The sequence below is a fragment of the Corvus hawaiiensis genome, chromosome 19 (assembly GCF_020740725.1).
Source record: "Corvus hawaiiensis isolate bCorHaw1 chromosome 19, bCorHaw1.pri.cur, whole genome shotgun sequence".
NCBI classification, from domain to species: domain Eukaryota; kingdom Metazoa; phylum Chordata; class Aves; order Passeriformes; family Corvidae; genus Corvus; species Corvus hawaiiensis.
This window is the reverse complement of record NC_063231.1, coordinates 1,445,734-1,468,350: the sequence shown is the minus strand read 5'-3', so window position 1 is coordinate 1,468,350 and position 22,617 is coordinate 1,445,734. Positions and strand designations below refer to the sequence as shown.

The 22,617-nt window shown below is 56.7% G+C and overlaps 1 protein-coding gene across 1 annotated transcript in view; it reads right to left on the bottom strand.

The window, feature by feature from the left end:
* SLC39A11 (solute carrier family 39 member 11) overlaps positions 1 to 22,617 on the bottom strand; it is a 71,234-nt gene that overhangs the window by 8,674 nt on the left and 39,943 nt on the right. The window contains 1 exon segment of the mRNA XM_048323782.1: positions 9,832 to 9,901. Within this exon segment, the coding sequence (XP_048179739.1) occupies positions 9,832 to 9,901 (70 nt within the window).

Here is a 22,617-nt window from a genome sequence, read left to right as displayed (position 1 = left end):
CCAGCCTGGATGCCAAGATCAGAAGCCTCCTCCAGCCCCAGGGGGATTCAGGTGCTGCCCTGGCCATCACCACGTCCTTCACCTGCTCCTCCACCATCACTTCCCATGGAAAATCCATCCCGTGTGCCTTCATTCCTCACCTTCCCCAGACACGGATTTTGGGGAGAAAGCCATCCCAGGGACACAGAATCATGGAATTGTTTTAAGGAAAAGACCCTTCAGGTCACCAAATCCAGCCGTTCCCTCAGCACTAATGTCCCCAAGTGCCACATCCACACATCAGTTAAACCCCCTCAGGGGTGGGGACTCCACCACTGCCCTGGGCAGCTGTGCCAGGCCTTGGCCACCCTTTCCATGAAGAAATTTTCCCAGTATCCAGCCTAAACCTCCCCTGGCGCAACTTGAGGCCGTTTCCTCCTGTCCTGTCACTTGTCACTGGGGAGAAGAGCCCAACCCAGCCCCGGAGAGGACACGGCCCAGGCACTCCCTTCCTTTCTCCAGTTCACAACCTCAGTGTTGGCCGGGGTGGGCAACAGGAGACAGAAACTGGAGCTCCCTCCCTGTTCGGGCAGGGAATCCACCGCCAGATCCCATGGATGGATCCCATTGTTTAGGGGACTGTTTATTCCTCTGGAGTTTTCCAATCTTGCTCCTTATCGGCCTGGTTATTTCGGGAACTGTTTGATTTATGAGTCAGCCTCAGGCACGGGGTGAAGGTTCAGCTCTCCCCCGGTGTGGGAAGCACAAAGCCACATTTCAGGAGCTCCTTTTGCCGTGCTTTGACCTCGCAGAGCAGCAGGAGGAGCTCAGGGAAGCCTCAGCACCTTCTCCAAGAGCAGGAACTTGGCCTGGGAGCTCAGGATTGGGCCAGGATCGGCCGAGCCTTGCCAGGCTCCAGCTCTCCAGGGCTGCAAAATGAGCAGGAGATGAAGCCCTGGAGCTGCTTCTGGGAAAATCTGCTTTGCAGGAGGTGGAATTGCCCTGGTCCTGCTCCCACAGCACGCAGGAGAAGATCCAGTGCACAGACAAATTCTGGTTTACCGAGATACAAAGTTCACAGATGCTTGTAAACCGTAAAATCCTGGAATGGTTGGGAAGGACCTTAAAGCTCATCCAGTGCCACCCTGCCATGGGCAGGGACACCTCCCACTGTCCCAGGCTGCTCCAAATCCTGTCTAGCCCAGCCTGGGACACATCACAAATAGATAAAACACCAGAACTGCCCCTTCTCAGTGTCACCCCCCTCCCCTATCCTGGCTACTGGGCTAAAATCCTGCCCAAGGAAAGGGATCAACACGAGCTATCCCAAATATTCCCAGCTCTGGCACCACCCCCTTGGGCAGCCCCAAGACCTTCCCTTTTCCAGAAGCAGGTTCAGCCTCAGCAGGGGCCACCCCAAGCCCTGCAGAGCCCCAGCTCCAAGGAACCCCCCCCAAACTGCTCCAAGAGAACTGCAACAAGCCCAGAAAGCAGAGTCTGTGGGGATGCTGAGAGCTCCCAGCTGGCCAGAGCTGATTCCTGACAGGAATTCCTCCGTTTTCCAGCAGAAACCAAGGACATCCTTCCCTGGCAGCACCTCTCAGCTCCAACCAGCAGCAGGAGGTTTCAGCTAAGCCCTTACACCCCTATTTTCAAATACTTTAAGACACCCCTCACATGAGACCTTGTTAATTCTATTTTAAACAGCATCAGCCTGCAAATAATTTCAATTTTTACATACTCATAGCACCCCAGCCCTAAATAAAGTGGGATTTAACGAGGTGGCTGCATTGATCTAGGGTGGGGCTGGGGCTGCAGGGAGATACAGAACCTTATAAAGGTTATTAAAATATTTTAAAAAAATAAAAATTAGATGCCCACAGAAGCTGGGTGGTCTAATAGCAGGGCTGGGATTCTGGTCCACAGGTAAAAATTCCCAATTCATGTTTATGGCTCCGTGCAAAAAACGCCAATTCTCTCCTTTTTGTCTGAATCTTCAAACTGGGAGCACATTTGGTGCCATGAAATCTCAGTGTTAAGGACGTGCTGGGGTGTGGGAATGGTTTTAGGGGTGGTTTGTAGGGATTTATTGCCTGGATCACACGGCCCCCATTCCTTACAGAAATAAAAGTAAGGGAGGGAGGGTGAGTGAGGTTAATAAACCTGATTTTCCTTCCTGGTAAAGGATGGAAAGAACCCACAGGGAATCAAAGCGCAGCTGGATGCAGGGATAAAAATAGGGATGTGTGATAAAAACTGGGATGTATGACAAAAATACGGGTATGTGATAAAAGCAGGGATGTGTGACAAAAGCAGGGATGTGTGACAAAAGCAGGGATGGTTTTCCCTCACCTTCTCCCAGGTGCCCAGCAGTGCTGGAGCCCAGCACCCCAAGGCAGGGCTGCTGTGCCAGGGGGGCACCCAGGGGCTCCCACCCCATTCCAGGTGCCCACATCTGCATCCTGCTGGGAATCACCAGCCAAGAGCAAAAGTGGAATGATTCCTGCTCACACCCTGTCCGGTTAAAGGAGAGCAGCTCCTCTGTGCTGCCTGCAGACCTGGAACTGAACAATTTCCTGGCAGCTGCAGCTCCAGAAGGGCCCATTATGGCCCCGGGCCCTGTCACAGGGTCTCCATTCCAATTGTTTCCCTTCTCCAAAGGGTTATTTTTAAACCCCGGACTCCGTGTTCCAAGTGGCTTTTGTTTGGCATCACCTGGGTAAGAAAATCAGGGATAAAGGCTTGGCCTTGCCCTGCTTTTCTCCCTGCCCTCGCCCTCTTGTGTGAAGGTGCTCAGGAAGCAAAAGGAGCACTTTTGGAGAGCAAAGCAAGGAGAGACCTTCGTGGTGAGGTCGTGGAGAACTCCACCCTACGGGAATTGGGGCCACCCCTTCATCCATCGCTGCTGGGGCTCGGTCGAGGGAAATGCAGCAGCTGAGGAGCCTCAGTCCTGGCTTGGGGCTCTCCAAACCTCCCGGAGCACATCCTCCTCCAGAGCCCTGCTGGCAACACCCCCGAGGCCATCCCCACCCTTCCCAAAGAAAAGCCCTGCAGGAACCTCCCCAGCTCCCCAGTGAACACCTCCCTCCAGGCCAGGCTCATTAAAAGGTGCTTAATGAGCACCGTGCTCCCTCTGTTTTGTAACCGGGGCAGGGCCGGCCTTTGTTCTGCTCCCGTTTCTCCAGGATCCCGGGGAAGGTGGAAATCCCCCTCAGCTCTGGGTGGGTTTTTCCATGAGGTGTTCCTGTGATCCCATAAAAACGTCGGGATCCCAGCCCCCATTCGGATCCTTCCTCTCTCTGAGCTCCGCTGTGGATCCCTTCCCCACATCCCACGAGTGTGAGACAGAAAATCCCAGAGTGTCTTGTGCCGGCTCCCAGACCACAATGACTTCCATTCATCCCAAGGAAACACAGGATAAAATTTTTGCCTGGTTTCAATCTCCCTACATTAATCAAACCCTTTTTTTTTCCCCTTTTCCCAGCCTGAGAGCCACAGCGTGGGAGGCACAGGCTGTCCCATGGAATAATATTTTCCAAGCCATCCTCAAAGTCTGCCTGTCAGCCCGAAGCCTCTCTGCTGTCTGTTTCACCAGAGCTGGACAGGAAACAATCCGTGGGCACAACAGATCCAAACAAGGCCGGCATTCCCAGCAAAAGGGCGGATGAATGGGATCCATTGTGCTGTGCTGGAGGAAACATCCCCAGCATCATCCAGGGGGGGAAAAAGTTTTCTGTTTCCAGCACTTCCCTACTCATTCCTGCTCCTTCCTCGCTGTCCCAAGAGGAGATTTCACCGAGGAGATTGAGGTTAGGGTGGATGAGGGTGGGACGGTTCACGGGCACCCAAAGCAGGCTGAGCTGGGCAAACCCAAGTTAAACTCTGCTCCATGAAACTCAATTTCCCCCTTCCCCGCACCCACAGCGAGCCAGGACCAGACCTGGAGCAAACCCGAGCTGCAGCTGGCAGAGAGGGGCACAACAAAGTCCTGGGAGGGGAGAAGGGATCCATCCCTGCCCCGAGGAGCTCGGGCTTTAGGGGAGGAAAACGCACCAGATCCACCTTTTCTGGGAAGATCCCAGCCCAGCAGGGCAAGAGGGAGCTGAGGGGGGTCCCCCATGTGAACCCCACGGACAAAGCCCCCCAAACCCCTCCGCTGTAACCAGGCAACAACCAACACCCCACACCCCAAAAAAATCCCCACTCGGCTCCATCCTAAGGCAGAGCTCTGCCAAAAATTTGCCTCCAGCACTTTTAAGCTCCCCAAATTCTCTGCATCCAGGAATCCAAGGAGGAGCCGGTGCCCAGCTCACCCGTGGCTTAACCAAACACCTCACTTTGCTTCCCAAACTTCCAGCCTTGATATCTCGTCTGCTCTGAGGAATTTATGGCATTTAACTCCATATTGGCCTCACCTCTTTGAACCTCCCTTGGCCCCGGGAAGAGCAGCCCCCTGGCAGGGGTTTTTCCAGGGAAAAAGGCACATCTGGGAATGCTGTTGGCTCCAGGGTTTGCCCTGTGAGACCAGGCACAAATCCCAAATTTGGGGAGAGGAGTGGGATGGGAACATGGATGTTCCCACCCGGTGTCAGCTGGGAGAGAGCAGCACCCTGGGATGGGAATTCTCATCCCAGACACATTCCACCCTCAGGGACAGGAGCTTCCTGCCCTGGAACAGGGATGGCCTGGAAAATAAAAATTCCATGTGCTTTTGGGCAGGCAGAGTGCAGAAAATCCATCCCTGTTTTATCCCGATCTTTCGGTCCAAGTCAGACTTGCAGGGATTTTTTTGCCAAGTTATTCCCTGGAACAGCCAGGCCTACGCTGTGCTGATCCAGCTTTATTTTGGATGGAAGTGGAGAAGCAGCTGTGCCCTGGCCGTGCCAGGAGCACAGGGAAGGTGCCCCCAGGACCTTGGAGCACCATTGCCACGTGAGCTTCCCAAGATCCAAGCAAAAAAGGCATGGAAAATCCTGGTTTGGGCATTCCCCAGCAGCTCCAGGCTGGATTTTCCAGCCTTAACAACAACCTTTGATCAAATATTTCCAATTATACCCTCAAGTGATACCAAAATCACACACAGGCTGCGGGATGGGGCCCTGGGAGCTGCACCCACAGAGATATTCCCACTGGAAGAGCATCCCTGGAGCGCAGCCTTCACATCCCAGCTCGAAAACAGCTCAGCCAGAGCAAAACCACGGCTGGCAGCCAGAGAATCAGCCAGGGGTGCAGGGAATATCTATCCCACCTGCTGGAAACACGGAGCTGCGATTCCTTATGGATGAGGAGATCACCCAGACAGGGATTGGCAGAGAATTCCAGCTGGTTCCAAGTTAACTGAGCACCACATTCCCTTTTCCTGCCCAAATCAGCCAGCCAAGGTCCAGCACTGTCCCATCCCCCTCATCCTCCTCCTCAGGGCAGGGGGTGTCTCAAACACATTCCAAATCTTTCTCCTGTTAAAAGCAAATTCCCTGGCACAGGTTTTTTCCAGCAGTTTTCTGTTGCCTCTGCAGCATAACACAGGCACGCTCCCGAGCTCCTGCAATCCCACCCAAGGAAATTCATTTTATGGCGGATTTCTCCTCGACAGGAAAAAAATCCTCAGGAAGCAGCAACGCTCCATAAGGAAATGGATTTGGCTTTTGTGTGCTCGCCTCCAGCACAGGGATGAGCTCCTGCAGACAGCAAACAGCTCCTGTGGGATTCGGGAGGTGCAGATTTAGGATTTGGGAGGTTCCTGCATCCCAGTTATCCCTCAGGATCACACCCTGCTCCCACAATGCAGGGTGGGATGGGAAGGGGGATATTCATCCCCTTGTGCGGATCCTTGAAGGAAGAGCTTGCGATGGGAAAAGGAGAGGGAAAGAGAGACCAAGGACCCCATTCCCCCTCTAATCCCGGGCTTCCAGCCCTGAGCTCCACACGGGATGCGGGAGGGGAGATGCTGCAGGCTCCTGGGTGCCTGGGTGGGATCCCCTCCCTGCCAGCCCTGGATATCATCCCACAGCTTCCCAGCGTCCCAGCCCATGGGATGAGGGGCTCAGGATCACCCCAGGCATCCCTGGTGGTGCTTCCACCCTCGAACAGACACGGGAGGGACTTGGGGAAAGGGAGACACGAGAGAGAGGCAGCAGCAGGGACCTGGCCCGGCGCCTCTCCTGTGCTCCATCCAGCCTTGGGAAAGCCGCTGGCAAAGCGGAGCAGGGTCAGACAGCCCCGGCTGTCCCCAGCCTGTCCCCCTGCCCGTCCCCTGCCCACTGTGCCCCCAGAGCAGCCCAGGGACGCACAAACTCCGCCCGTGCTGCTCCCAGCAGCTCCAGCCCCATCTGGTTCCTGTTAAAGCAGCCGCACGAGGAGGGCAGGGGAGCGACCCCTCCCCCGCGGGTCAGAGGGAGAACAGGGGGAGGGAGCGCAGCTTTTTTAAGCCGTGGCTGCCCTTCTCTTTACCTTCCTGCCTGGAAGGCGGCCAGGAGCAGCTCCTGCCTTCCCCGCTCCCATCTGGAGGGAACCTTCCCGTCCTGGGCACACTCGCCCTGCCCTGGCCCTGCCCTGGCCCTGCCCTGGCTCTGGCTCCTCTCCTGTCACCGCAGCCCTTTGTCCCGAGCTGCTGTTTCCAGCCCGTGGAACTTCCCAATGTTCCCATCCCTGCACGGAGCGGGGCAGGAGCGGCACAGCCCCACAGCAGTGAGGGATGCTCCTGCCTGGGGACGAGGAACAGCTCAGCCCCCGTGGAAAACACCCCAAAAGGGGCACCTTCCACCATCCCAGGCTGCTCCAAGCCCCGTCCAAGCTGGCCTTGGCCACTTCCAGGGATCCAGGGACAGCCACAGCTTCTCTGGGAATTCCATCCCAGCCCCTTACAGGGAACAATTGCTGCCCAATATCCCATCCAGCCCGGCCCTCTGGCAGTGGGGAGCCATTCCCTGTGCCCTGGCATAGCCTCTCAGGCTCCAGGTGGGTTCTCTCCTGGCCGGGCCAGGGGCTCGGATCCAGCTGCAGCTCCCAGAGGATCCCGGAGCAGCCAGCCCGCAGGAACAGAGCCTGCACACCCGGTGGCAGCAAAGAAACGCGCAGGAGAGCGGGAAGGGCCGGGAGCAGCGCCGGGATGAGCCGGGAGATGGGCAGGATGGCGAATCCCTGCAGCGCCGATCCAGCACATCGAAGCTCCAGCTGTGTTAAAAGGTGACATTCCCTTTCCTAATTGTCATTTTCTGGGTTTTGAGCAAATCCCGGGATGTGCTCCTGACTGGGACCCTCAGCTGAGGGGCTGCACTGCTCTGCTCACACCCCTGTGCAAAACCCTCTCTTGGAGCCCACCAGCACAGGGAAAAGTCCTCAGCCCTGGAAAATCCCTTCGGGATCCCCGCAAAGCGTCGGGAACAGGGCGTTACCCTCATCCAAACAAGGTACTGAGAAGGAATTCTTCCCCGTGAGGGTGGGGAGGCCCAGGGCTGCAGGAGTGAGCCTTCCCCCGAGGCTCAGCCCGGTGCTGGCAGGCTTCAGTCACACCCAGGGGGAGGGAAAAGGGGAATGGAGGAGGGAAACTGAGTCCCGGAGCTGCTCCATTAAAATGCTGTTCCAAAGGAATGGATGGGAGGGGGATCCTGACTCAGTGACCCCTCAGAGCCGTGGCCCCTCAGAGCCGTGTCCCCAGTGTCCCCTCAGAGCCGTGACCCCTCTGAGCCACGTCCCCTCAGAGCTGTGTCCCCTCAGAGCTGTGTCCTCAGTGTCCCCTCAGAGCCATGGCCTGGGAGCAGCTTTCCCTTTGGATGTGTCCAGAGCCAGCACAATCTCTCACATTAAATACAATTCCAGCTCTTTTTAAAACCTCCAGAACACCAAGGAACCCCCTCGAAGCCTCCTGGAGCTTCCCGAATGATTTCCCAGTCCCCCCGAGCTGGCAGTGACAGACACGCTGGTGGCACTGGAGTGACTCTGTCCCCTGCTGCAGCTGGCTGCATTTGCATTGGTATTTTCCTGGTGCAGATGCCACCTTTCATCTCCCATGATTAATGCCCTTGGAAATCCGGAGAAAGCACCAGCTGCTTCTGCCTCCTCAGCTTCCAGGGAGCAGCTGAGGGGGAAAAAACTCCTTTTGTTCCGGCATCTCCTGGGTTCATGAAGAGCCTTTTATTTCCGAAGGTTAGGGAAATGCGGTGGGTAAAGCTGGAGCGTATCCTGCTTTTCCCACTGGGATCTGTGGCAATCCAAGTGCCTGGGCCAGCCCAGGGTCCCCTCAGGCAGGGATGTGGCAGGGAATTGGGAATGGAAGCGTTGGGATGGGTCTCTGTGGGGCACAGCTTGTGCCTGGCCACAGAAGGGGCTGGACAGCCTGGAGAGGTGCAGAATCAGCCTGGATGGATCTAAAACCAGCCCTGGGACCCCGCAGATCCTTCGGAAGGAATTGTGGAATAGTTTGGGTTGGAAGGGACCTCAAAGACCAACCCTGCCATGGGCAGGAACACCGTCCACTACCCCAGGCTGCTCCAACCTGGCCTGGGACATTGCCAGGGATCCAGGGGCAGCCACAGCTGCTCTGGGCACCCTGTGCCAGGGCCCGCCCACCCTCACAGCCAGGAATTTCTCCCTAAAATCCCATCTAATCCTGTTCTCCTTAGGAACGAGGTGACTGAGCCATGGCAGCAGGTGTGAATTCCAAGGAGGAGGAGAAAAGCTCGGAAGGTGCCGTTTGCAAGGCGGCCACCAAGAGGTGCCAGCAGCTCTTCCAAAGCCTCGGCAGCTCCTCCAGCTCCACTCCAGATTTATCCCTTTCTCCCATTTCTCCACCCCAGTTCCAGCTCTGCCGGGGGCCGTGGGTGCTGTCATCACCTGGGCTGTGCTCCTGCTTGGAGGAGCAGGAGACATCCTGAATGTCCCAAATCCCAGAGTTTGGAGGAGCTGGATGATCCCCCCGAGTTCACAGCAGTCCCGGAGAGCAGCACAGAAGGGTTTTCCTGGGAGCACTGCCAGGACTGGAGCAGGAATGCCAGGAATCGGGGATCCTGGGATGCCAAGGGGACCGAGAGCCTTCACTGCCACCAGTTCCAGAATCCTGCAGCCCTGCTTGGCAGGAATGGGAAACAAAGCCACCAGATGCTTCCCAGCAGCTCCAGCAGCTGCTCCCACCCGTTGGGGATGCTGCTTTTAGGGAAAATCTCAGCATTTCCCTGTGCCAGGGATCCTGCCTGCTCCATGAGGAGCAGAACCAGGGCTGCTCCCAGCTCAGTGGGACAGGAGGAGGAGGAGATGAAGGAATCCTGCAGGGAGCCACGGAGACACCGGGCAGGGGCCCTGGGAAGAGGAGGGTGGAGACTCCACCATTCCTGTTGCCAGCTCCAAGGAAAGGGATTTACCCGGCTGAGATTTCCCTCTGCCTCCACCTGATTTACACATCTCCACTTCCAGCCTGATCCCCTTTTCCTGCCCTCCCTCTGCAGCTCCCCACAGGCAAAGCTCCCCCAGCGCAGCCGGTGCTGAGCCGAGCATCCCCAGCGACGTTTAACGGGGAGAAGGGAGAGAGAGAAACTCCCCAAAATCCTTGTGTGTGCCTCCAGCAGCACCCTGGGACGCTCAGCTGCCTCCTGCCCAGCTCCAGTGATCCCAGAGAGGCAAAACCACGGAACCACTGCAGAACCAGCAACAACAGAAAGCTTTTCTCTCGTCCGAGGAGCGCAGCACGAGGCAAATGCAGCAGCACCGGGAATTCCTGCCGCTCCCTTTGCCAGCCTCGTGCTTCCAGGCAAGTTTCGTCATGGATCCATGGATCTCCAACGCCCCTGGCACGGGACACGGTGGGACAGCCAAGCTCCAGGGGCAAAGGCGTACACAAAAAGCAGGACTTGGCCTTACCTGGCACTTTGGAATGTGGCGGACGCGGATTTTCCAATGGCCCCGAATCCAACTCCCACTGCCAGGCCCTCTGGAACAGCAAGGAAAAACCAGTAAGGTCCAGCCCTGAGCCCATCCCTCCTGCTGTGCTCCATGGGTGGCAGCACTGGGGTGGGCAGGCAGCAGGACCCCAGCCCAGGAGGATCCTGCTCCTTTGGATCCACGTGAATTCAATCCAGCACTGCCCGGGGAATTCCCACTATGGACCCAAACCTGTTCCTTGGGAACAGCTCCCACTGTCCCCAGATCACCCGGCTGGGACATGAGGGAGCACCCAGGGCAGGGGCCGAGCCCTGCAGGGCTGGGGTGGCCCTGGGGATGTTCTGAGGGCTCAGCAGAGCTGAGGCACAGCTCTGGAAAAGGCATTTCCAGCCATGGAGCTCCACAAAATCAGCCCTGGCACCGCTCTTCCCAAAGATCCCTTTGGAAGAGTGACTCGCCCAGGGAGCAGAATTCAAAGGGAAAAAGCTCCTTTTTAATGATTCCCGTTCTAAATGGTTCGTGTGAGGAACAGAAATAGTTCTCACAGAGGGGCAAGGCCACGCCGAGGCCCTGCTGCGGAGCGGGAAACTCACAATTGATGGGAGCACGGATCACAAATCCTGGGAAATGAAAGCCAGCAGATGGTGCGTGGGGAAGGGCTGAGCTGCTCGGGGAGAAGCTGCAGCGTGGGGGGAATCAGCTCAGGGGGAGGAGGAGGAGGAGGAGGAGGGGACACGGCAGCCTCGGGCCTTGGCCAGGTCCCCACGTCCCCGGACAGGACACGGAGATGACACGGACAGGACACAGGACATGGAATGGTTTGGGTGGGAAGGGACCTCAGAGCCCATCCAGTGCCAACCCTGCCATGGCAGGGACCCCTCCCACTGTCCCAGGCTGCTCCCAGCCCCAATGTCCAGCCTGGCCTTGGACACTGCCAGGGATCCAGGGGCAGCCCCAGCTGCTCTGGCAAATCCATCCCAGCCCCTCCCCACCCTCACAGCCAAGAATTCCTTCCCAAAATCCCATCTAAATCCTGAGCCAGTGAAGAACTTCCCACAGGCACTGCGGGACAAAAGCCCCTCAAGCCTGGGATGAGAGAGTGAAAGGAAAGCATCCCTATCCCACTTCCCACATCAGAGAGGGCTTTCCCAAGGGTTTCAGCCTCTGCAGCAGCTGTCAGCTCCTCCTGCCGCTGCTGCCCGAGCGGGACAGGCTCCACTCATCCCGCTTATCTGGAGAACTCGCATGGAGAAGGCGCCGGATGAGTTCATTCGGCTCCTCTTGGCAGAACAAAGAGTCAGAAATGACCAATCTCAGCCCCCGCCAGGGAAACGTTTCCATTTAACCCAAACAAAGGGATTTTGCCTCTCCTGGGCTTCCTTGGCTTTACAGTCCCAGGCACTTTATCCCGGTGAGGCATTACCAGGGATCAGCCTAATCCCGTGCTCACTCAGGGATCCTTACAAAGGCGTTTTCCTCCCTGCTCCTTCAAAAAAAAAAAAAGGCTTCAAACCCTCAGTCTGGAAAGGATAACTGTGCTAGAGGGGAAATTTGGGATGATCCTGGGACACCTGGATGCTTCCCTGTGCTGCCAGATCCAAACCAGCCCCGACACCAAAGACCTGGATGAGGATAATCTACAAAATACACCGATTTTTTTTTTTTTTTTTTTTGCCTAAAAAATATCTTTGCAGGAATTTTTCCTAAAAAAAACTATCCTTGCAGGAATCTTGCCTAAAAAAATATATAATTACAGGAACCTTGCCTGAAAAACACCCTTTTGTAGGATTTTTTCCTAAGAAACAACCTCATGGGAATTTTTCCTTTAAAGCATCCTTGCAGGAAATTTGCCTAAAAAACCACATTTGCAGGAATTTTTCCGTAAAAATACCCTTGCAGGAAACTCCTGTGGGGATGCAGCGTGGCAGGGAAGAAGGAGGAGGAGGAGGAAAAGGAGGATCCGTGGAAATGGGAAAACGAGAAGCGACTCACAAATCCCACAAAAATCTCAGGTTTGGAGGGAAGGCAGAAATGAAAGGAAACGCAGGATTTGTCAAAAGCTTCTGCCTGCAAAGGATTTCAGGGCAGGTGAGGGGAGCACGGCTCAGCAGAGGTCAGTGCCTGCAGAATTTGGGGGAAAATAGCAGGAATTATGGATTTAGCAGCAGGAATTATGGATTTAGCAGCAGGAATTAGGGATTTAACAGCAGGAAACGCCTTTTTTTGGTGAGGAAAGGAGAGTTTGGGATGCTGAGAAACCCCTTTGCATGAGCAGGACTGTGGCTACCAGCATGGACACAGGGAGTTCATCCCAAAAAATGCATCCCTGTCATGAAGCAAAGCACCAGCACTTGCCAAATCCCGCTCGGCGATGCCAAAGCCCGCAGCATCCGCACATCCCACAGCGCTGCCCACCCCTGGCCAGGGCTGGCAGTGGCACTGTCCCCTCCCACAGGGATTTCTGGAGCTCAGCAGAGGAAGAGGCTTCCTCCAGGAGGGTTCTCCAGCTGCCAACGTCTCATCCATAATTCATCCCGCTCCTGGAAGAGCTGTTAAGTTCCTAGCGGGAAATTAATCTTGCCGTAATGAGGTTTGGATTTCTCGGAGAGTTTAAGCACAGCCACTCAGAGCTTTTTCCCTCCAGACCTTGCCAGGTCCCTCTAGGAAACATCGTTTTGCCATTTGCTGCTCTGGGATCAGCAGATTCCAGGGATTTTCCACTTTTTAGGTCCCCACCACTGCAGCAGCAGAAGGAGGAGGTGAAAGTCACCTTCAAGAGGCTTTTTCTTCGTGCTATGGAAACGGTTTGGGTTGGGAGGGACCTTAAAGATCCCCCAAATTCCAGCCCCTGCTGTGGGCAGGGACACCTCCTGCTGTCCCAGGTTTGTCCAGCCTGGCTTTGAACAATTCCAGGGAGGGGGCAGCCACAGCTTCTCTGGGAAATCCATTCCAGGGCCTCCTCACCCTCACAGGGAGGAATTCTTTCCCAGTATCCCATCTAATTCCATTCTCTGGCAATGGGAAGCCATTCCCTGTGTCCTGTCCCTCCATCCCTTGTCCCAAGTCCAGCTCTCCTGGAGCCCCTTTAGGCCCTGGAAGGAGCTTTGAGCTCTCTCTGGAGTCTTCTCCAGGCTGGATCTGAAGCTCTCCATGGACATCCCAACACCAGCCGGGACACAGCTCCACTGGCCAGGCAGGATTCTGGATCCCAGCTTGGTTTGTGCCTTCCCTGCAGCAGCAGCAGCAGCCCAAAAACGAGGCCAGACCCCTGCTAAGGATGCCCCGAACCCAAAGCCCTTCCACCAGCCACAAACACAACATCCCAATGATCCATCTGCATTTTCCAGCCCCACCCACGATTATTTGCACTCGGAATTCCTCACTCCTCCCTTCTCTTCCTCCAGGATTTGCTGGAGGAGCACATGGTGGGACAGGGAGGGAGGAAAGCACAGCCAGAGCTCTCACAGCCTCCAAAACACTGGCAAGAGGGAAAATAAACCCACTTTGGGGCTATTTTACACCAAAATGCCCTGAGGGAGCACACAAATAAAAGGTGTGAGCACGGCTGGGCACTGCAACGATGGGAAGCACTCCAGTAATTCCAAGATCATGAGGAAAAGAGGTTTTGGGGACAAAATCCCATCAAGGATTGTGGGGATGGCACGGGAGGAAAGCACAGCCCAGCCAGGCAGGGGGAAAACAGGGAGGAATTGGATTTTCGGGAAGGGAGTTGCAGGAATCCAGCACAGAGCTGCTCCAGGAATGGCTCTCCCATCCAAAAATGGGAATTTATCCATTAAAGGTGTTACTGAAGCACTGACCCAGCTGTGCCTGAGGTCTGGGATGTGCAAACATGAAGCTGAAACACCTCAAAGGTCCCTGATGTGCCCAGATGGCTCAGTCCAAGGTAAGAACTGATGGTGCAGCTTTGCCTCTGAGTTTTCCAGGGATTGGGTCCTGGCAGGGTTGTGCAAGAAGTGATGAAAAGCAGGGAGGTGATGCCAGGGGCAGCCAACACCTGGAAAAGCAACCACCTGCAATTCCCAGCTCTCCAGAGCTTGGCAGCAGAATGGACACGGAGAAAACCCAAATTATTTGGGAATAAAAGAATTCACTTGGGAACATCCTTCTGGGATCATCGAGTCCAACACTAACCCACCAAACCCTGTCCCTAAATGTGGCTGTGTGTGGTTAAAGTGACATTAAAAAGGGGATTTAAAGTTCCCAGGCAATTCCAAGGAGCTTTTCCTGGAAAAAACTTCCAGACCTGGGTGCTCAGCCTGATAAACCCAGCCCAGCCCAAGGGTTTGGACCAGGGGGGGCAAATCCAGGGGGATGTGACACAGGTGGCTCTGGGCAACTCCAGGCAGCAGATCCAGGGAAAAACCAGATCCAGGGAAAAACCAGCCCACGAGAAGCCCATGGTGTTGCCTGAGGGTTTGTGGGCATTCAGGTGGAATTTGGGAGGCAGGAGGCAATCCTGCTAATTCCTAATCCTGGTTTAACCCCACAGCAGCCAGCCCATCCTCATCCCACCCTGTTCCTCTTTCCTCCTCCTCCCACAACATGGAAAAAATCCTCATTCCAATCCACGGAGCTCCAGCAGCTGACCAGGAGCTGACAACTCCACCTCCACCTGATTTTAAGGAATTAAAGCAACTGTCCAACATCCCAAAGCTCCTCCATCCTGGAAATGCTTCTCTGGAAGCAGAAAACTCTTTCCCAAATTAACAAAGCAGAGCTCAGTTAAAGGCAGGGACTGAGCCTGCTGGAAATGGACTCTCCTGACCCCGCAGCACCTGAATCCATCAGAGATATTTAAAGTTTCATTTCCAGCACATAAATGCTTTCTCAGGCCACTGCTCAGCGAGGTTTAATGTGACAGACCCGAGATCTGATGGGGACAAGGCAGGCAAGCAGCTCCCACATGCATATTTCAGCGGAATATTTCATTCCAGCTGCTGAAAATCCTGGATTTAATTGGCTTTTGTCACCTTGGTGGCTTTCCTGCTGACAAAACAGCGCTGTGTTATCGGTGCCTGTCGCTGGCTGCCTCCAAATGAGTTTCTGACAGATGAGCTGCTGGCAGGGGGACACCAGAGACCCCCCTGTCCCCCCTTCACAGTGCGAGGCTGGGAGGAAAACTTCCCACCCTGGAAGGCACGGAGTTACCTTCCCATGGGGCTGCTCCTGCTCCCATTCCAGAGGCTCAGCCTCCATCCACATGGGAGGGGCAGGGGATCCTGAGGGAGCTGAGCCGGGGGCCACGGAGCTAAAAGCAGCCTGAGGGCAGCAGCCATGGCTGGGGATGTCACCTGGGCCCTGAGAATGTCACCTGTGTCCTTCACCTCAGACCATCACCCACACCTGGGGATGTCACCCATGTCCCTCACCCGGTGCCTCTTCCTGCATTTCCCACCTCCCTGCACGGAACCCCGAGGACTCGGAGCGAGTGTTTCCCTCCACCGAGGTGCTGGGCGGATGAAAATGTCCCAGTGTGTGATGGCGAGGTGACAATTAACGGGAGCTTTAACGAAAGGTCAGGGGGACCTTTCCCAGAGCGGCCGCCTCCTCCTGATCCCGATGAGTCACTGCCGCCGGAACGTTCCGGAGGGAGCCGAGCTCCCGGCTCTGTCTCCGTGGGCTGCATCCCCTCCGACCTCTCTCCTCCCCCGGCTGCTCGGGGGCCATCACATCACAGCTCCATGGCCAACAGTCCCTGCTCATCCCTGACGCATCCACAGGGTCCCTCTGGAATTATCCCGGAGATGGGCAGTGGCCTCGGGAGCCACGTCCCAGCTGGATTTTCTCTCCGGAGCAGAAACGCTGTGAAAAATTCATGGCTGTTCCAACGTGCATCTTTCCATCCCTCTGAGCCCATTCCAGGGCCAGCACTCTGCTCCACTTCCCTGAAATTCCATGGAATTGCTGCCCCATGTGCTCCCTGCACCCACCAGCACCTTCCCTTACCTGCATCTTCCTTGGAACACAAAGCTGCAGGGAAGCCTTTTCCTCCTTTTCCTTACTACAAATAACCCCTTCCAGCGGGAGTGGAGGGCGCTCCGAGTGCCCAGGAGTAGCCAGGAATAGCCAGGGCAGCAGCTCGAGCGGCAGGGGCAGGAGGAATGTTGGAATTCCAGGAAGAGGCATCGCCCAGACGAGGCGCAGATGAATGGGTGCAGCTGATGGCTCCCGCTCTCACGCTCTGCTGAGCCCCAGTGGGTTCCCAAATCCTCATTAAAGTCAACGATTGGAAAACAGCCTCAATTTCAACAGCTCCATGAAAAAAACATCATCATTCCAAATGAATGTTGCCAGCCTGGAATGGATCTGGGAGAATATTCATATCAATAATCACCACTCTTCATAATTGAGATGCGATCTGGCACTCATTGCCCGTCCCTCGGGAGGCCAAGTGCTCGGGAGCGCCTGTCCCAGGAGGATGAATCCAATCAATTTTTGCTAATGACAAAGCAGCCAGCCTGGAAATCACCTCCCATCCCAGGAACTCCAATCTGCCAGCACAGCACGGAACCTCTGCCATCCACAGCCCCCTCTCTTCCCCCTGGCACTCCGTCCTCAAATCCACCATCATCCCAGGATGGGCTCCAGCTCGGGAAGGAGCAGCTCCTGGTGCAGGGGATGAGCTCTGCCTGTCCCTGTGGGGCTGGGCTGAGGTGTAGAGAGCTGCAGCATCCAGGATCCCACCTGGGAACCGCAGGGACTCAACCACAGGGACACCAGCGCTGAGGGAGCTCAGCTGGGAGGTGTCAAACCCCATGGATCGGGGTACCAGCTCCCTGGGGAGCTCCCTCCTCGCTGGTGGGAAGATTCCTTCTGTTTTGGACCCTGACAACAGTGACACCTGCATCCCTCACCTGCATCCCACCCCTGCATCCCTCAATGCCAGGAGCTGCGTTTGGCACAGCCAAGGATGGGATTCACTCACTGTCCACCCCAGGACATGGCCACAACAGGGCACTGGGCCAAGGGGTGACAATGCTGGGTCCCCACCAGGTGCCCCCACCCCACTCAGGGACTGAGCTGCCTGAGGAAAGCCCCCAGCACAGGCACAGCTCCCTGTGCTGCTCCCCCGCCAGCTGCAGAGCAGGAGGCACAGCAAGGACACGAACTGGCTGAAGCTGGGAGAAGCCATAAAAACCAGCAGCGTCCAGGCAGCTCCCAGGCCCAGGCAGCAGCTGTCCCTCCTGGGGCTGTGCCCAGCCAGATGCCACCACACGGAGGGCAGCGGCTCTCACGCTACCCAGCCCCAGGGCCCCGGGCAGAGCTGCCAACGAGCGTGGCTGAAAGCAGGGTGACACTTCCCGGCCCTTGGGGCAGCCTTCCCTCCATCCCCCTTCCCTGGGATCACACAAAGCGGCAGCAGCACCTTCCAGAAGGAGGGAGGTGTCACCGGAGAGGCGTCACGGGGACGGGCAGGGGGTGCCTGCTGTAAATGTGTCACCCACACCAGGAACTGCCACTGCCAGTTACGGGTTCAGCTGTGCCTTGGTGCCAGCCCGGTGCCAGGAACACAAGCAGGGGACAGCACTGCAAATCCTGCACCCTCTCCTCCACACCAGTTACCCCAGTTGTCCCTTCTGCCCCTCATTCCAAGCACTGATCAGACCCCACCCTACAGCTTTTGGGGTAAATCTCTCCCTCCTGGGCCAGCAGAGAAAGAAGACCCCAAAATGCCACCAAGGCAGTGCCAAACCGGGGCACAGCCTCTTGCTGCCACCTCCAAGCGCAATCCCAAGGGGAAAGAACTCGGATGCTGTCACCTGGGCGTGCAGGAATCTTCCCCCCAGCCCAGCACAGCTTCCTGGGAGTCTCAGTGACCCTTCCCAGAGCTGTCACCACCTCAAAGTGTCTCCTTCTCCCCTCCTGTCCCTGCTGGCCACGGTGCCACCTCCCACCCTCCCTCCTCCCGCGGCAGCTCCACGTCCCCGGCCGGGTTTGTTCCGTGTTGGGCTCCCTCGCTCTGCCCTGCTCCTCCCGCCGCTCCTGCTCATTAAAAATAAATCAATCCCAGCTCGTTGATGCATTTCTGGCACTGGGAACTGGAGAGCAAGCCTCAGGTGGAGCCCTGTGAGGTTTGGGGGTGAACAGGGGACGTCAGTGTCACCTCACTCTGTGACCTGGTGGCTCTGCCACGTCCCCTTGCTCCTTCCCAGACCCCTCTGCTCAGCAGTGGAGGCAGAACCTGAGAGCGAACGCGGAGGGGTTGGGCTGGATGCAGAGAAGTGAGGCCTTTCCCTGCAGGGAGCGAAGGCTGGAGCAAAGGGATGATGCTGGGATGGGCCCAGGCTTGTGCCCCGTCTGGGCACACCCGGCTCTGCCCAGCCCAGCACTGAGGAGAAAGGGAATTTCAGGTTTCCGTGGCAACGTTCTGGGGGTTGGAAGCAGCACCTCGTGCCTGCCTGGGAGCAGCCCCGCTGCCTTTCCTGGAGGATGCTCCAAGGCAGGGATGCTCCCAGGGATGGGGCAGCTCCAGCCAGGTCCCTGCTGTCACCTGAGCAGATTTTGGGGGTGGGGGACAGACATTTCCCAACAGCCAGGGGGAAGCAAGGCAGGGAATCATCACCACAAATGCCTGCAACTCCTCCCCGCCTCACTGCCACACACTGGGAAGGGACTCAGGTCTGCTGGAGTCACCAAAAGTCCCCACAAGATCCCTGTGAGCCCTCTGAGGGGTGGCTCAGGGAGCTGGGAAGGGGCTGAGCCTGGAGCAAAGGAGGCTCAGGGGGGACCTTGTGGCTCTGCACAAGTCCCTGACAGGAGGGGGCAGCCGGGGGGGTCGGGCTCTGCTGCCAGGGAACAGGGACAGGAGGAGAGGGAACGGCCTCAGGCTGGGCCAGGGGAGGGGCAGGGTGGACAGCAGCAGGAATTTCCTCATGGAAAGGGAGGTCAACTGTTGGAATGGGCTGGAGGAGTCCCCATCCCTGGAAGTGTCCAGGCGCTCAGGGCTCTGGGCTGGGGACAAGGTGGGCATCGGCCACGGCTTGGACTCGATCTTGGGAGGCTTTTCCAACCTCAATGGCTCTGGAATTCTGAGACTCCAGGGAGAGCCCCAGGGCAGAAAGATGAGCAGAACACGGCCTTGGTCCTCTCCTCGAGCACGAGGGGCTCCTGCAGCATCTCTACTCTGGGGGAGCCCCCGAAATCAGGCAGCAGAGCCATCCCCGCCTGCACACGCACCCTGAGCTCAGCGCAGGGCAGAGCCCTCTGGGAGCATCCCGGGAGCTTCCCAGGACTCGGCCCTGGTCCCACGGCCCTGCCAGGCTCTCCTCCCCCTGCCACGGCAGCACAAAGGGAAAGGCTGCGCAGCTCACACCTCGCTAATTGTTATTTGTGATACACCAGTAACATTTTAATTAATCTGAAGTCTTCAGCATAACAGCCACCCAAGGTACAAAGCTAAACCAGAATAAACAGGGCTTGATTAAATCCATAATTAATGTTCCACTAAACCCGGCATAAATGAATATTAATTAGCAGGAAGAGTCTGCAGTTTGGCATCTCCTGTCATTATCAATTTATCCTTTCCATTGGCATTCCTGGCTTTGGAGCAAATTATCCAACCTTTCCCCCACAACCACAGAGTGGCTGTGGGAGGCTGGGCTGGGGGTTCCGTTCTCCCCCCTCCACAAGAAGCTGCTCCCAGCCTGGAAACAAAGCCAAAGGCATTGCCAGGACCAAACCAGCTGAGCACTAAAAAGGGCTCAAAGTCCATAAAACAATTCCCTGCTGGTGATAAAAGGGGAGCTCATCCCCCGCCGGCACGGGAGGAGAGCAGGGATGGCGCCTGGGAGCAGTTTAACCACCAGAGAAAGGGAATTTAGGAAGAGTTTGGGGTTGGAGTGAGGATTCAGAGCAGCTCCAGCCCATCAGAGGCACTCGGGCAGCTCGGAGACCCAACAAGGTGAGAGTGGAGCTCCCTCCTGCATCCCGGCCCCTCCCAGGGATGTGGAGCTGTGTGAAGTGTTACAAAGGCACTGGAAGGATGGAAAACCCTTGGGAACGACCTGGATGCCTCTGTAGGAGGGCAGAGGGCTCGCAGGAAGTAGAGGGAGCAGCAGACACGGCACCAGAGCCAGGAGCTGCTGCCAGAGGAAGCTGGAGAACAGAAAGCTCTGGAGAGAGCCCATGGAGCCCTTTCAGTGCTTTTTAAGCACTTCCAGAAGATGATATTCCTTAGAAGAGCTTGGAAAAAAGATGGAGAGTGGCTTTTTACACAGGCAGCTCATGATAGGAACAAGGGGGAACGGTTTGAAAGGGGAAGAGGGAAGACTTCGATAAAATGTTAGGAATCAATTGCTCCCTGTGAGGGTGGGGAGGCCCTGGAATAGAATTCCCAGAGAAGCTGTGGTTGCCCCATCCCTGGAAGTGTCCAAGGCCAGCTTGGAGCAGCCTGGGGACAGTGGAAGGTGTCCCTGCCCACGGCAGGGCTGGAATGGGATGAGCTTTAAGGTCCTTTCCCACCCAAACAATCCCATGACTCCCTGAGGAGCACGGAGCGATTTTCCCAGGCTCGGAGCATCCCCAGCATCTCCCAGCCCGGCACCTCCCGCCCTCCCCAGCGCGAGGAGTCCTCACCCTGCAGGAGGCTGTGCTAATTATGGACGGGGCTGTAATTGAGGCAGAGATTCCCGTGTTTCCAAACCCTGCCTACAACAGGAAGCGGCAGCGGCAGTGCTTGTGCTGGGAAAGCAGAAGGAATTCAGAGCCCCAAATTGCTGCTCACCTGATTTAATCACAGCCTGAATTATTTATCCACAGCCTGAATTATTTATTAGGGCACAAGCAGTGCTGGCACCCTGTGCCCTGCGGGGCTCTGCCTCTGGAATTTGGAACCTCGGGGGTGACTTTGTACAAATCCCCACGGAAAGGAGGGTGTTGGTCAGGGCTTTGTCATTGCTGAGCGGCCCCAGTGTCACCAGCAGCACTGTGAGGCTGCTGAAAAGCCACCAGGAAAGGGCAGGAGGGGGATTTGGGGGTTAAAGCTCAGCAGGGACAGAGCCAGCACTGAGCCGAGCCTCCAGGCTGGGGCTGGGCCCTCACTCTCACACCTCTCTGGGGACGAAGCTTGAACATGGTGACCTTTAAGATGCAAGAGAGCATTTCCAACCTCTGGCACCACGCAGAGGTGGCTTTGTGCTGCTGGAGGAGCAGCGAAAGGGCAGCTCAGCACCTCAGGGCCGTGTCAGCTCTGACCTCCTGCCACGGGTGACACTTTGGTCACCCCTCTGCAGAACTTTCTCCTTCGGCTGGTGACAGACAGGAGTCCCCATGCCAGGCAGGAGGTGCCACCTTCACTCCCTGCCACCTCGTTTGAGGGATGAAATCCAATCACACTTCACTCAGTGCAGATATTTCCCCTTCATTTTTGGAGCGTGTGGCTCATTTAAAGCTCCTTCCTTGCCTCGTCTGCCAGGCCTCTGCCTCCCCCAGCACCACCCGGAGCTGAACTACAGCACCCGAATTATCCACCCGTAATTAATTAGAAGAAGAGGGATGAGGAGGGAGAAATGTTTTGCTGCTGCTGACCAACTGGAGCAGGTTAATGCCCAGGAACAGCTCGTGCTGCTGATGCACGGAGGGGCAGCAAATCATTAACTCTCAGCTTCCTACCAGGATAACCAAACCCAGCCAGCTGCCCGCCCAAGGGTGGCACCAGGAGCACCCAGAGGTGCCCACAACCGCTGGAGGGAGGCAATTCCCACCCCAGGGGCAGCAGGAGGCTGGAAGGGGCAGAGGAGGGAACAGCCAGGAGCTCTCCACGTGTTCCCTTGGATTTTGTCAGTCCCAGGGAAACGCAGGAGCTGGGATTCGACACCAACCCCGGAGCCTTCTCACCCGGGAAGGCTGTCCCTGATAGAATTTGGGATGGGTGTCCTGGCACTGGACAAAAGCCACTCTCAGAGTCACCAAGCACAAGGTGACGTGCGAGGGTCCAGGCGAGCCCCGAGCCCAGCAGCTCCTCGCTGCCAGTATCCAGGGAAAACGCGGCTCTTCCCAAAGCACTCATTGCTTCTTCCCAGATTTACAGATCCAAGTTATGCAGAGAAGCCTCTCCCCATCCCAGTCCAGCCTCCAACCTGAGCCAGGCACAGGGCAGAGAAGGGAGAAGGCAAAGGCCAGGGAAGGAGAAGGGCAGGAGGAGGGAGGGGGGAGAAACCAGGAAAGGAGCCCTGGAAAATGTTGCCTTATTTTATTTCCAACACCCCCAAGAACTGCAAAGCAGCCAAACGTCCTGAGCTGTCCCAAAGTGATCTCATCATCTTCTGATCACCTCTTTCAGCACCACAAAGCCCAGCCTGGCAGGACTCAGCCCTCCAGGAACCCCGGGCTCTGAAATTTTCCACCCTTTGTCCAAATCCCTGCCTTGAAATAAACCCCGATTTCCCATTCTCCAGCAGAGACTCGGCGCTCTGAAACGCACCTCTTGCTGTTCACAGACACGAGAGAGGCTCAGAGGGAGCACAATTTGTTGCCTTCCCAGCGTCACCTTTCCCAATATCCCCTCGGGAATCACAATTCCCACCCACGCCGGGTTGGCACGAGCCAGGCTGCAGCTGTTCCAGGCTCCCCGAGCCCCCTCCCCACGGGGGCTCTGCTGCCAAGGCCTCACGTGGCTCAGCCCCACAGGATCTGGAACAGGATCCCTTCCAAAGGCGCCCACTCAGCGAGTGCCATCTGCCAGGGGGACAGAGGAGGGGATCCGTGCGATGCGCGCGGGCCGGGGCCGCAGGGGTGACCCGC